Source organism: Camelina sativa, chromosome 19 (assembly GCF_000633955.1).
Source record: "Camelina sativa cultivar DH55 chromosome 19, Cs, whole genome shotgun sequence".
Taxonomy (NCBI): Eukaryota; Viridiplantae; Streptophyta; class Magnoliopsida; order Brassicales; family Brassicaceae; genus Camelina; species Camelina sativa.
This window is the reverse complement of record NC_025703.1, coordinates 19,683,399-19,697,678: the sequence shown is the minus strand read 5'-3', so window position 1 is coordinate 19,697,678 and position 14,280 is coordinate 19,683,399. Positions and strand designations below refer to the sequence as shown.

Genomic DNA, 14,280 nt, shown 5'->3' with positions numbered 1-14,280 from the left:
AAAAAAAAAAAAAAAAAAAAAAAAAAAAAAAAAAAAAAAAAAAAAAAAAAAAAAAAAAAAAAAAAAAAAAAAAAAAAAAAAAAAAAAAAAAAAAAAGAACTTTAAAATGGTCTTAAAATGTGTCGGTGGTGACAGAAGTCCCTGGGAAAGCGGGACTTATCTCGCAATGTGGCTTCCCCTTTTCCAGCTCTATCACATACATTTTAGTTTTACCACTTTCGATTTCGTTATAGAAACACTAAAAACATATTTATTTGTTTCGTCCCATACACAGTTATTATAAGTGACAACTAATCATGTTTTCGATTTATAAATAAGAGATGGGTTGAGTTCCATTCATGTTTTTTCCGGTCATATTAACAAAATTGAATGCCACTAGTTGAGATGGTGGATCCATAAACCTTTATTATTGGGACACAATCCAAATCATTACTATATAAGTAACCCACCAACAATAATTACAAAATTAAGTTAAGGAGCCCAATACCTTATACATTGTGCATGACGAGTTCTTATCTCGGTGTGATCGATGGACGACAACACTTTGTATAAATATTGAAATAAGTGATGAAATTGTTTTAAAATTTATGAACTAGGTGACAGACACCACAAATGTGATTTTTTTACAAGCTTTAAGAGTGCTACGGAGACGCGCAACTAAAGGTAACGATATAAATTATGATCTAAATTATTGAGAGCATGGAAGCGCGTGCGGATAAGAACCGAAGAACCTTCTTCAAGAATATTACTTGTGGATCCGACGAGGCTCGTGGCTCAAGAACAGGTCTCAAGTCTTAAAGGCTAGTCTAAGCAGCACTCTTGCTCTCTTTACCACGTGCTGCACGTGACTAGTAAACTAGTAAGCTTGAGAATACTGAGTGAGGGAAGATAGATATAGGTGTCGGTGACACTAATAACAGTGATAGTGAGAGTGCTTTTTATGGTCTGAGCTCTTCGTTAGCTATATTAGTTATGGGCCATACATGGCCCACTAGGTTCCAGTTTGTGAAGGAAAAAGATACACGACTAAAATAAGTTTAAAGAAGAGAAAAATGTTGCAAGTTAGGACCCGGAAAAGACACGAGCTGATTCCTCATCGTGCGATCAATGGCGGAGTGAAGAGCTGCGGTGGTTGAAAGATCAGCAGAGAAGACCTTCGAATTCAGCTCTCTCCAAAGATAATAGATCACTGTTTGAAATAGGAGCTTGAGGATAGTGGTGGCTTTTGCTTGATACGAAAGATTATGAGGAATAATTAATCCATGTGGTAGTTGAGAAACTCAATCATAGTTGATTTTTGCTGCAACATAAGGTTTATCGTCTTTGTAAAACGGTTGGCCTTTTGAGTCAACCAGTAACTTTTCCTCACGAAGATATTCTTTTTTAGCCAGGCAACCCATAGAGTGATAGAGAATCTGAATTTGAAAAGAAAGTTCATGTTTCCTTCAGCCTAAAAACACTTTCAAAGTCTTCCAACAAGTCCCCCTTCATCCTTTGGCATACAAATATCCTTCTGTGCTACTCATCCTCCTGTTTTATTATTTCAAAGGAAAGCAGAGCACAACGAATCCACCTAGGCATAAAAGTGTTTCGGTAGCACAAAGACGCTACTCTAAAAGTTTACCATACCATAAACCATATAAGAGATTAATCTAATTTCTCGGCAAAGAAGAGGAATTTTCCAGTCCAAGAGTGTATCTTGTTGGTGTTTCTCTAAAGGAAGGGCTGCAAAGTGGCAAAAGAGATTCTGGTTGGATTGAGAGGCAAACCAAGGTAGCCAGTAGGAAAGGTTCCCAAATTGATGCCTGTAAAAGTACTTAAAACTCTTTTATGTGCCTCAGTGTATCCACCGAAAAATATTTCTAATTTTTGTGTATCATCTCGTTGATTGATAATAAAACTCTCAGTTACAACTCTTGTTCAAACAATCGTTAGACGCTAGATAGATGCTCGAGTTTAAGCCCAGCCCGCCTAACAAGAAAATGAAAGATTAAATAAAGATTAATGAAAAGCTAGTTTTTGAACTATTTTATTAGATTAGTAATTAAAAATATAAATGGTATTATATATGTGTATAGTTCTAACCTTGTTAATAAAAATATTAAATTTGATTATATAACGTCTATTTTACAAAGTTAGTAACCTTTATTATTGTGACATGTGTAAAATTTATTGAAATTTTTTTTATACGTGTTAAATTTAGTTTTATATTATTTATTGATATCATCGCAACACATGTTAAATATATTTAGGATTTGACATGTGTCAACTTTATTAATCAGATTTTGATACATGTCATCATATAGTTTTAAAATTAGTCATTAACATGAGTCTGACACATGTGAAGTCTACGGATAAGATTTTGACAATTATCAAAAATATTTAAAATATTTTATTAACAAAAAAGGAATACTAATTAAATTTGAAAATTGTGTTAAAAGGCTTGTTTTTAAGAAAGTTGGTGTTTTGATTTCGTTTCAGCAAATCAGTTTTTGTGTTTTGATCCTTTAGCTATCCCATTGTTTTTTCTAATATTGCTCCATTTCTTCTTTGTTTTTCTTATGTCTCACTTAACTGAGCTTTAGCTTCCGAAGAAGTTTTTATTTTTTTCCAGCTTATGTATGTTGAAATCTTTGTTATAAAAACCTTTGTCTAGCTCCCATTACTTCCAATTAGTCACTAGACCCCCATTATCTGCTTAGATTAATGAATAATCTCTTTAAAAAATGAGACAATGGAAATTATACCTATTTTCCAAGACTTGTTTTCATTTACACTCACTTTCCAACCATGGTGTACTTTTGAGAGGGTTTTTGCAAGTTTGACATAAATTCCAGACAACTTTGCTCTTGTCTTTTTTTAGAGATATTAGAAATTACTTTTATTTTTTATTTTTATCTTTGCCCTTGTCTCTCTCTTTCTCATATTCTTTTCTCTTTATTATCATTTATTTAGTTATTATTAATAAATTTTGTATATTTTTTTGCATAAAATATTATAATTATATTTTTCTACATTTTAAGATGCACTTTGCTATACTTTAGATGAATAAGTTATATAATATCCAATTTTAGCTTAACATTTGTTTTATGATAAGTAGATGATAAATTGTGGATACTTACTTGATTAGACTATTAAATTCATAATTTGAGTATGTAATGTGGTTGGTTGGATGTGGTTTTGTGGATGTCTTCAGCATGTGAAGTAACATTAATGACTTATATCTTTTATACAAACGTTGTTGCATTATTTTCTTATTTAGAACTAGGAATGTTAGAAGTGTCACTACAAACATACTACACATGCATGGTCATTAATCTCAAAGCATATCCACCAAGCATACTACACATGCTTGGTCATTAATTTCTTTGTAAGACTAGCTCATATCTACATTTTCTCTTCACCACACATAGCATACAACGTAATCCACATGGACATCAGTGACAACCCGTCCCGTGGACCTCACTAGCCCACCGCTAACCGCCCAAACGGACTCCAAGCTGGCCCTGCAGGGCATCGATCCTAACCCCTCACTGTGGACATCCAAATCCACCAGTAGGTTATCGGTGCGCCAGTCGTTCCTCGAACCCTGGTCCCCATCCTTTAACAACCTTCCCACAGAACAAGCTGTCACCAATTGACCTGTAGATCAATTGGTGGCAACTTGTCATGTGGGAAGGTTGTTAAAGGGTGGGGACCAGAGTTCGAGGAACGCCTGGCGCACCAATAACCTACTGGTGTATTTGGATATCCACAATGATGGGTTAGGATCGATGCTCTGCAGGGCCAGCTTGGGGTCTGTTGGACGGCTAGCGGGGGGCTAGCAGGGTCCACGGACGGTCCATTGGGGCAGCTAGCAGGGGGCTAGTGGGGTTCATGGGACGGGTTGTCACAACATCGCTTGGTGGATGAGCTACCATGGATGATTGATATGACTATATTTTTTTTTTAACTATGGATATCAGATATATGTTAAGATTTAAAAGTCGAAGCTGTTCTCCGTCATATTTAGATTATTAATTAATAAAATAAAATACTAATTGAGGTGAAATTAGAAATTATTAATTTGGCTATGAATACTAACTCAATTATATTTGATTTCGATTGGACTCATAATTTTTTTTTGTTATGTGAAAAAAAAGAATTGAAAAATACAAACATTGTCAATCTACAAGTTACATTTAAAATAATATAAGTTATATTTAAAATAATATAATTAAAGTGAGATAATAAATAGAAATTTAAAGAGAGAAATGAGAAGGAAAAATAAAAGTAAGGTAAAATAAGATAAAAAGGATATATGGTCATTTTATATAGTAAAAGTATACCAATAGAACAAAGTAGGTGTGACCGTGTGAGTGTTATTAGTTTGTAGAAAAGTGGGTGTAAATGCAATATTCTCTTAAAATATCAGTTATATGATTATTCTCGGTCTAATCGGACTACTTCCGGGCTAATATAGTTACTCCATGTTAAATCTTACATATCCCGATTATTTTTAGATTGCAAGTGTAAATCAAATTCTGTTTAATTATCTAAACATTTTGATTAGGAGATTCTGATGTTTCTACCATAACTAATGTTCAAAAATCTAATTAAAAAAAAAATAAAAATATGTTTTCATGTGTTTACCGCAATTTTGAAAAAAATAATATAATTTTATATATTATTAGATAAGGGTCCGCATAAATACACAAATGCAATAAAAATAATAATAATAATAATTATTGATATTTGAATTTTAAGCAACATATTTGTATTTAGATAAATCTGATAATTTTTGTTTAAAACTGGATTTTCAACTTTATACATTATATTTTGCAATACAATTCAACTATCTATTTCATAATATAAACCAGATTGTAATATATTAAAATTCACAACACCAACTTTCTTATAAACAAGCGTTTGACCCAAATTTCAATTTTAATTAGTACTTTTTTCGTAAGAAAATTATTTGACAAGTATAAAAATTTGATCGGTAAATTTGACATGTGTCAGGCTCATGTTAATGATTTACTTTGAAGCAAAGTTAGAATATTGACATGTGTCAAAATATGATCGCTATAATTGACGTATGTCAAATTTTGATCAATATATTTGATATGTGTTAATGACTATATGAAACCAAATTTTACTATGAATTTTTGGACACATGTCAATATATTATCTATAAATTTGACACATATTGAACTCATATGAGTTACTAAATTTGTAAACTAAATTTTATATAATAAAAAAGATTATATTTTCATGCTAGAATGGATAAGAAATATTTTCATTGTTTACAAAAGAAATTCAAACAAATGAAACGTAGATTATTTTCCATATATATAAATATATAGAGACAAATAATTAATATATTAATAAAAATGTATTACACTGAATTGATTCCACCTATATATTATTCCTTTTAAGTTTATGGAGTCCAGAACTGAAATAGATGAAAAAAAATCTAAAAAGATTATATTGATTGAAAGTGATGTAGTCATCCCTGATTGAATTATAAATAGAGATGTATGGTGTCTGAAAGACTCATTCGTTCCTCAACATAAATGATAAAACAAAATAAAAACACACACACAAGAAATGTAGGTAAAAGATGTTGCAACAACACTTTAACTACAAATTTGAAGTTGTCAATATCGTTTTGGGACTAGAAATCTTCACATGGATGAAGGACAAGGTTTCAAAGTATCAAAAGGATGTTGATGGTTCCAAATTTGTAGGAATGGTTTGTTTTCGAACTTGCGAGCTTGGTACTAGTTTGGATTCATTTTGGTTTGGATAGTTTGTTGGATAAGATTTCAAAACATGGAAAAAAAAAACCATTGCAAGTGATGATTTAATGTGATAGTTGCAAAATCTTATTTAACGTAGTTGCATTTGGATATTTTAAATACCAATAAAAACACACAAAAACAATATGGGATGTATTTAATTAATTAAATATTTGAAAAATGATTTGCATTAAAATAATATATCATGTTATTTTAATCATAAGTTTTAAAAAAGCTTCTAATTATTTAATGTTATTGAACCCAAGACTTTAAAAGGTACGCCGAATGTAATATTATTGAAAATATTAAACATTGAGGTGGGTGTATTCAACTCTATATTTAGATGATTTAATTTTACCTTATGATGATTTTGAATGATTTTAAGGAAGTTGATAATTTGTTGTAAATTTCATTTAAAGCCATGAGATTTAAATCTTTGTAGTTGTAAATTTTACCTAATAAAATATTCTGAAACACCCTTAAGTCATTTCAGATCCAGTGCTTGAAATTTTCCAATAAGTCAATAACAATGAATTTGGAGGTTTGTTTCTAAATAATAAATTCAATAACGCTGTACATTAGAAGACTTTTTAAAATTTTCATAAGTGAATAGTAATAATTATTTTAACATCAGTCACTTTAAACGCTTGATTATAACTCATACCTAACATGAATTAGCAATGTTCATCCGCTAGCTTTTTTGCTTTGTTTGTGCCATAACTCTTTTCTCAAAGAATTAGTTAGTCCTAATTTCTCATGTTTAGAGGGAGGCTCATCGTTCTCTTTGCAGTTAGATTTTCATAATTTTGATTCCTGTCATGATATAATCCACGATATGTTGGATTGTAATTTTCAGTTTGTTTTAATTAAATAGGAGGAGACATTTGTTTCCTCTCTTCTACCAAAAAGAATATAATAATAATTCAGACCTATATATGTAATTTATTTAAGTTACAAAAGTTTAAAACTTTAACCATACGAATTATATCTTTTGATATTAAATTTTTCTAAAATAATGAAATTTACGATTAGACAACTTAAAATTAATTGATTTTGTTTAGATATTTCTTTTTTTTCGGAACGAATGTAAAATTTATAAATTAAACATACTTGAGAATATAAACCAGTTCTTAGTCAATTGGAACACTACCATACAATTTGCTAATGCTCTCCACATTCTATTGAGTTTAATCCTAAAGTCTTAACGTTGATAGTTTCAACCCTATTCAATTTCTTTTTTCGTTACGAGCAAGTCTAACGACTAACAATAACCCAGCTTAACAAGATTCAGGAACAGATCCGAGACAAACAGAAGACTGCCACTTCACACAATGTTGTTATCTAACAAGACAGTGCCGCTACGGTTAATATATTAGTCTGGTCTAGAAGAAACTCAAACCCGAAACAACCGGGTAAAACAAAGAGCTTGAATTAACCACGAGTTCATCCTCCACGCATATGGGCGCCAAGTTCACCAAACTGATCATCTGCTTCTACAGTGTCATCTGAGAGACGCACTGCATCAAGCTTCTGCTTCAGGATGTCTATGGCATTTAGTACCAGCTGTGATGCCTTCACTGCACCTGTGGATTCAACAGTGAATACAAAACTATCATCTTTTGGATGGATCTCAATCAGTCCCGGTTTCCCCATGGCTTCAGCTTTCTTGATCACTTCTTCATCGTAAGTGTAAGCTTCAGGATCAACCACCACAACCTAAGAATCAAAGTACATTAAATACAAATGCAATGATAGCAAAAGCTGACAATAATAGGCTAAGACAGCTATGAAAATTTAAACAAGACATGACAGACAAAATTCCGACGACAAAGTACTTTAACATATAATCATATGTAATGTTCTCTTGAAGTCATATGTAATCTATCTTCTCCTTTCTCTATCCTCTTTCCCTGACCTTCATGCCCATCCACAGTCAATTGGCATTTTATATGAGTGAAAAGACATAAAAAGATGCATCAATTTGTTACAAAAAGTCTAGCACTTATATAGGTTCATTCGGATGACGGAAGTTAATCTCCTAAAAATATCACAACCAATGAGTTAACTTGGTACTAAAGAGCTCAGTAATGCTATCTAACAGAAAGATAACTACAGAGATGACCTAAACGCACAAAACACCTAGAGAAAATTCATACACCCATATCAATATACATATTGCAAATGCATTGTAGCAAACCAAGTAGGAAACAAAATATATGGATGTCTCAAAGCCACAAACTTGCTAAGAAGTCATTCTTTCACAAACATCCAAACTAACCTGTCTGGTGACTGGGTCAATGCCAAGAACTTTCGTTGGGCTGCTCTCAATCAAGTCGATCTTTTCCTCTTCTGTCAAAGTGTCCATCATATCTTCATTGATAATAATGTCAGGCTCATACATAAACGTAACAGTAGCTGCAGGAGACCATTTCGCATGATCTTTCCCGATTCCTTTCCTCGCTATCGCCCTAAGCCTTAACTCTTGTCCCCTGCGCAGTTTCACAATGATAATCCCCCTGAAACCAAAACAAAAACAACCTTCATTAACAAAGAGTAGTAAGCAGAACACACCCACACACAAAAAGATCAAACAGCCAAGAGCAAGAAGAGTCATGCAAAGGTTAAACAATATCAAATTTTGTATAGCATTGTCAGATTCCAATCGATTCATAAGGCAAAAATGGAGAATCTTTTAATCAGCAAAACAAGAACCAATGATGAGAAAAAGGTACATACTTTGACTCGCTTGAATCAGAGACAGCCGAATCGACAGTGAAATCAACAGGAGTAACAGTAGGATCAGCACTGTAGAGATCCCTGCTAGTAACATCTAGGGTTTGGTCAGTAACACACTTAGCACTAAGCCTGAATTCAACAGAGCAAAACTCGCACTGTCCATCTCCATCACAAGCATCACAATCACGAGAGAACCGCATGCTCATAGCACGCTCGCTGGTGAGAGGAATGAGACCTAATCGATGAGCGATGAACTCGTCGTTGAGAACAGAGGAGTTAACCTCGATTTCGACGAGATCAATTGCAACGGTGGGTACTTCGGAGATCATAACGCGACGGAGAGCGTTCGCCATTGAAACGTCGGTTTCACGGAGCTCGAACTTTGCGTAGTCATCTTTAAGCTCACGGATCTTGACCTTTGGGAATCTTTGGTAAGTGGCACCGTCCATTGCTAGAAAAAGCTTGGTGGTTTCTGACGACTCTTGGAGCTTTTTTTAGGGTTTTAGAGAAATGAATTTTTCAATTTCTTCGCCGGAGAAGAAAGCAATTTTGTGTGAGAAAGTGGTGAAGAAATATATATAAAACATGGTTTAACTTGGGCCTAAATGGGCCTGACTTATTATTTTTTATTCGGCCTATTTCGGACTTCTCTTATACTTTTTGGAATGGTTCAACTAGTAGAGTAATACACAATTTTCTTTTTTCATACGTTTTGGCTTTTGTATTTCTCGACGAATAAAATTCGCCCTGGGACATCGGCGAAAACCGGACAAACCGAACTGAGGAACCCGACATTTTCGGTTCTCGGCAATTGGGAGTTATAGAGGAGCAAACCGTTCGGGACAATTATAATCAAAATTCGGATTCGGTTTCGGGTCGGTTCGGTAATCGGAACCGAGAATTGGCATTCATATATATAAGTTTATCTAAACCCTCCTAAGCTCATTTCTCTCTGTTTTTTTCTTCGAGTTCTCCGCCTCCTCTCGTTGGCGACACAGAAAAAAACATCTTCGTTCATCTTCTCCGATCTTTCACTCAAACAAATCTTTTCTTTTCCATCTTCGTTTAAGCTTCATCATCTTGGACATCATCTTCACCATCATCTTCATCATCTCGCCTCTCGCCTTTCTCTGGGATTCAAACCCTAATCCGCAACGTAAGCTTTTCTTCTTCTTCTTTCTCCTAATCGCTTCTTCCTTCGATTATTTGTTATTCTAGATATGTTATTCTAGGTTTACGTTATATTATGGTATCGATTTGGGTCACTTAGGGTTTAGGGTTTTAAAATCAATTTGGGGCTTTCATCATAAACGATTATTCATTTGTTTATTTGTTGTCTTGCGGTATGTTTATGGTCATAGGTTGGTGTATTTGTATCAATTTGGGTCATTTAGGGTTAGGATTTTAAAATCAATATGGGGCTTTCTTCATAAACGATTATACTGTTGTTTATTTGTTGTCCTGCGGTTTGTTTATGGTCATTACTTACGTATTTGTATTAATTTGGGTCATATATTGTGACAACCCGTCCCGCGGACCCCACTAGCCCACCGCTAGCTGCCCCAACAGAGCGTCCGTGGACTCCACTAGCCCACCGCTAGCCGCCCAAACGGACTCCAAGCTGGCCCTGCAGGGCATCGATCCTAACCCATCACTGTGGATATCCAAATCCACCAGTAGGTTATCGGTGCATCAGGCGTTCCTCGAACCCTGGTCCCCACCCTTTAACAACCTTCCCACTAGACAAGCTGTCACCAATTGACCTGGATTTGGATGAATAGTTCCATTTGCCACGGTGAGGGGTTAGGATCGATGCCATGCAGGGCCAGCTTTGGGCCTATGGGGGCAAGCTAGCAATGAGGCTAGTGGAGTCTATGGGACGGGTTGTTACATATATGTTTAGGGTTTATTTTAAAACTTCGATTGTCTCTGAGATTTAGGTGTTTTGTTTGAATGTTTTGAGATTAACAAATACTAATATGTTTTCTTCTTTGTGTATATTGTAGATGTCTGAAGAGCACATCGACATGGAACATCCACCTGAACTTTAAGTGACACAAGCAGAACAAACTCAAGCTGAGAATAAGCGTAAGTCACCAGCCTCTAGAGCTAATAAGCCACCGAAAGCATGATAATATGCTAGCTTATTAGCTTCTGGATCTCTAATGGTTGCTAGATGTAAAACTCGATCAAAAACTAGCTTATCCTCTGTAATGCTCTGTAAGGCAATAACATTTGTCTTCTATTTTGTTGTTTTTGTACTCTGTTTATGTTCATGTTGTATCAGGTGAAAAACAGGTGAATTCGGTATAAATAAACCGAATTCTGCATGTCCACAATTGTTCTCGGAAGATTTTTAAAACTTGATAACCGATCCGAATAACCCGTGTACCGTTTGAACTGAACCGAAATTAATTTCAGTTCTATTCGGCTAAAATTTCTGAAACCCGAATTTTACACCAACCGAACAACCCGACCCGTATAACCTGTTCTTTCCGAACGCCCAGGGCGAAATAAAATTCTAACTAATACGACTATTCTAACTTTAATGTATGGTGGGTTATATAAAAAACAAAAATCATTATCGTATTATATATGAATGGATCAGAATCATTGTCGTCCAGTCACAATAACCATTGTGATATTTGAACATTAAATTCATGGTCACAACTCACAAGACTCATCTTTATTTATGCAAGTTGAACTTTGGCAGAATATATAGAGTAGGCCTGGATAATTCAGGCAGATGATTCCGTTTTGCCTCTAAGATCCTTTTGGATATTTTAGAATTTTGGTTTGGTTCCATTCAGATTTGGGTACGAAAAATATCAAAAAAATTGTTAAATTTGAAGAAAAACAAAATTGGTTAATTTTTGACAAATAAGTTTTTTCATTTTTTTAATTATTTTTGCTATTGTAGTTACTTCGGCGGTACAACAGTTGATATATCTAGATATATAATTGTAATTTTGGATAACTGGATAATATTTAATCTAAAAATAATTAACATTTTTGGATATATATAATTATATTTCAGATTATTCGAGTACATATTCAGTTTATGGTTCGATTTTAGTTTATTGGATATAGAATTTATAATATGTTCAGATATTTCATAGTGTCCAGATCAAATAGTTTGATTCGGTTAGGGTTCGGATCCTCATATCCAAATATTATGTCCAAACAAGATTGAGGATTTCTAAGAGCATCACCGGTGGAGAACGTGTTTAAGATTGCTCAAAGAAAAAAAAATTAATATTTTAATATATGACTAATAAGAAACTGACATGTGTTAAAAAAATACTGAGAAATGTTTCTTTCCTCAGTAACTTCAGCAAAGTTTCTTCTCTTTCTCTTTCCTATTTATATTTTTTAATTAGTTTTTATTAAAAAAATTTGGAGAAAGCAACCACCTGTAATAATGGTCTAAAATACCTTAGATTGAAACTGAGTCAATTCAGTCATGCCATTTTGTATATCCTCATTAACACATGGATCTTTTTTTTTATCAAGCGTGTGACATCGAGATCAATTGCGCGTTTGTGACTTTGAAACTACGTTCATGAACCTATTACATAATATAATAAAAATCCGGACCAAAACTTTATTGTTAGAACCTTAAAAGTTCAGTTTGAACCTTAAGAGTCGACGTCGTATGACTTTTGAAACCATTACGTTTACATATGCCCTTTTGGAGGATGTTTCGTGGCCGACTTGTATTTGTTTTTAGAATCTTTTCACCGTTGGTTAATCCAGTTTGGGACGTTGACTATGGTAACGATTAAAAGTCACTTGCGCACATGGTTGTATGTTTTCATTGGGCATGACTCTCAATATGTATGTTGTTAAAAAAGATGTTGCATATTTTTGTTTATTAGTTAAGTCTTCACAACGTGCCTGACAATTCATTTTTTATAACGCTTGTTAATAATTCACTAGAGCTCTTTCAAAGGAAACTTCTTCGTCAATTCTTAAGTACAAAATATCACAATTTCGAACTTAAGACTTTTCCATACACTAAAAAAAAGTAGAGTCACGTTTGGAGTTCGTTGATGATATATGATCACAACTAACAATGACACATTTTTAGAATATTCAAAGTTTTATCTAATGATTCATACGAGTTGTAATCAGCCCTTATATATTAGAGTTGTAAACTTTTTTTGAAACCATCTTCATAATTATTAACCGATCAAAACTAAAGTCAACATGTATCACAAGTTTCAGATCTCCGGCGAAGTTATTAAGGCTTCGGGGTTGAAGACGAAAATTCTGATAACAGTCTTCGTCTTTAGTTGCTTACTAATTCTGTCTGTAATGTTACTATCATTCTCAAACAATTTCAATAATCAACTTCTTGATCCTTCAATCAACGGTAAAGATTTTTAATCCATCTTTTGTCATTCATTTATTAACTCAAATTAAAGAATCCTCCGTTTGACTTTATTTTTTTTCATATTCTTGTAATATATTCAGACGAATTCGAAACATCAGGGGACAAACTGATAGGAGGGCTATTAACCGCTGATTTCGATGAAGGTTCTTGCTTGAGTAGGTACCATAAAACTTTCTGGTATCGCAAGCCTTCTCCATACAAGCCTTCTGAATATTTGGTCCCTAAGCTTAGAAGTTACGAGAAGCTTCACAAACGTTGCGGTCCTGGCACAAAAGCTTACAAGAAAGCAACAAAGAACCTTAGTCACGATAATAAAAACTACGCAAACGAATCAGTTGGTGAATGCAGATACGTTGTTTGGATAGCTGATTACGGGCTTGGAAACAGAATGCTTACTCTTGCTTCTGTCTTCCTCTACGCTCTCTTGACAGATAGAATCATTCTTATTGACAACCGCAAGGATCTTGGTGATCTTTTATGCGAGCCATTTCCAGGTACTTCATGGTTGCTTCCTCTTGACTTTCCATTGATGAAATATACTTATCGCTACAACAAGGAATACTCTCGTTGTTATGGAACTATGTCGGAAAAACGTGCCATCAACTCTACTTCAATCCCGCCGCATCTATACCTCCATATCCTCCATGATTCAAGGGATAGTGATAAGATGTTCTTCTGCCAAAAGGATCAAGATTTGATCAACAAAGTCCCTTGGTTGATTGTTAGAGCCAATGTTTACTTTGTTCCATCTTTATGGTTTAATCCGACTTTCCAAACCGAACTAACTAAGCTGTTTCCGCAGAAAGAAACCGTCTTTCACCATTTGGCTCGGTATCTTTTTCACCCGACAAATCAAGTTTGGAGTATCGTAACTAGGTACTACCATGCTCACTTATCCAAAGCAGAGGAAAGACTCGGGATTCAAATACGAGTTTTTCGGGATCAAGGTGGATACTACCAGAACGTCATGGACCAGATCGTATCTTGCACACAAAGAGAGAAACTTTTGCCTGAACTGCCTACGCAAGAAGAAGCAAAAGTCAATATATCGAACATCCCAAAACGTAAAGCTGTTCTTGTCACATCTTTGTCTCCTGAGTACTCTAAAAAACTAAAAAACATGTTTTCGGAGCGATCAAATTTGACAGGAGAGATTATTAAAGTTTATCAGCCAAGTGGAGAAAGATATCAACAAACGGACTCGAAGATCCACGACCAAAAGGCGCTTGCTGAGATGTATCTTTTGAGCTTAACCGATAACATTGTTACAAGCGCAAGGTCTACATTTGGATATGTTGCTTATAGTCTTGGAGGATTAAAGCCATGGTTACTTTATATGCCAAATGATCGCACAGTTCCTGATCCGCC

At 34.2% G+C, this 14,280-nt stretch overlaps 2 protein-coding genes across 3 annotated transcripts in view; one reads left to right on the top strand and one right to left on the bottom strand.

Annotated features, from left to right (window-relative positions):
• LOC109124654 (DNA-directed RNA polymerases II, IV and V subunit 3-like) lies at positions 7,036 to 9,062 on the bottom strand. Its single transcript, XM_010490657.2, has 3 exons — positions 8,517 to 9,062; positions 8,059 to 8,296; positions 7,036 to 7,496 (listed from the first exon to the last, which is right to left on the bottom strand). Exons 1-3 carry the CDS (start codon positions 8,963 to 8,965, stop codon positions 7,224 to 7,226), a joined length of 960 nt encoding a protein of 319 aa, XP_010488959.1. The 5' UTR covers positions 8,966 to 9,062; the 3' UTR covers positions 7,036 to 7,223.
• LOC104766717 (probable fucosyltransferase 4) overlaps positions 12,631 to 14,280 on the top strand; it is a 2,981-nt gene continuing 1,331 nt past the window's right edge. The window contains exons 1-2 of one of the 2 annotated variants that reach the window (XM_010490655.2): positions 12,631 to 12,891; positions 12,993 to 14,190. In XM_010490655.2, coding sequence (XP_010488957.1) covers positions 12,726 to 12,891; positions 12,993 to 14,190 — 1,364 coding nt within the window. In that variant the 5' untranslated portion in view covers positions 12,631 to 12,725. The remainder of the gene's footprint in view (positions 12,892 to 12,992; positions 14,191 to 14,280) is intronic. The other variant, XM_010490654.2, reaches the window with a different exon arrangement.

Bases quoted from the DNA above. Each gene is read 5' to 3' on its own strand.
- LOC109124654 (XM_010490657.2), bottom strand. From the start codon at position 8,965: ATGGACGGTGCCACTTACCAAAGATTCCCAAAGGTCAAGATCCGTGAG. The intron at 8,297-8,516 runs GTATGTACCTTT...TTTTGGTTTCAG, and splicing joins TCTGATTCAAGCGAGTCAAA to GGGGATTATCATTGTGAAAC. The intron at 7,497-8,058 runs GTTAGTTTGGAT...TTTGATTCTTAG, and splicing joins TTGACCCAGTCACCAGACAG to GTTGTGGTGGTTGATCCTGA.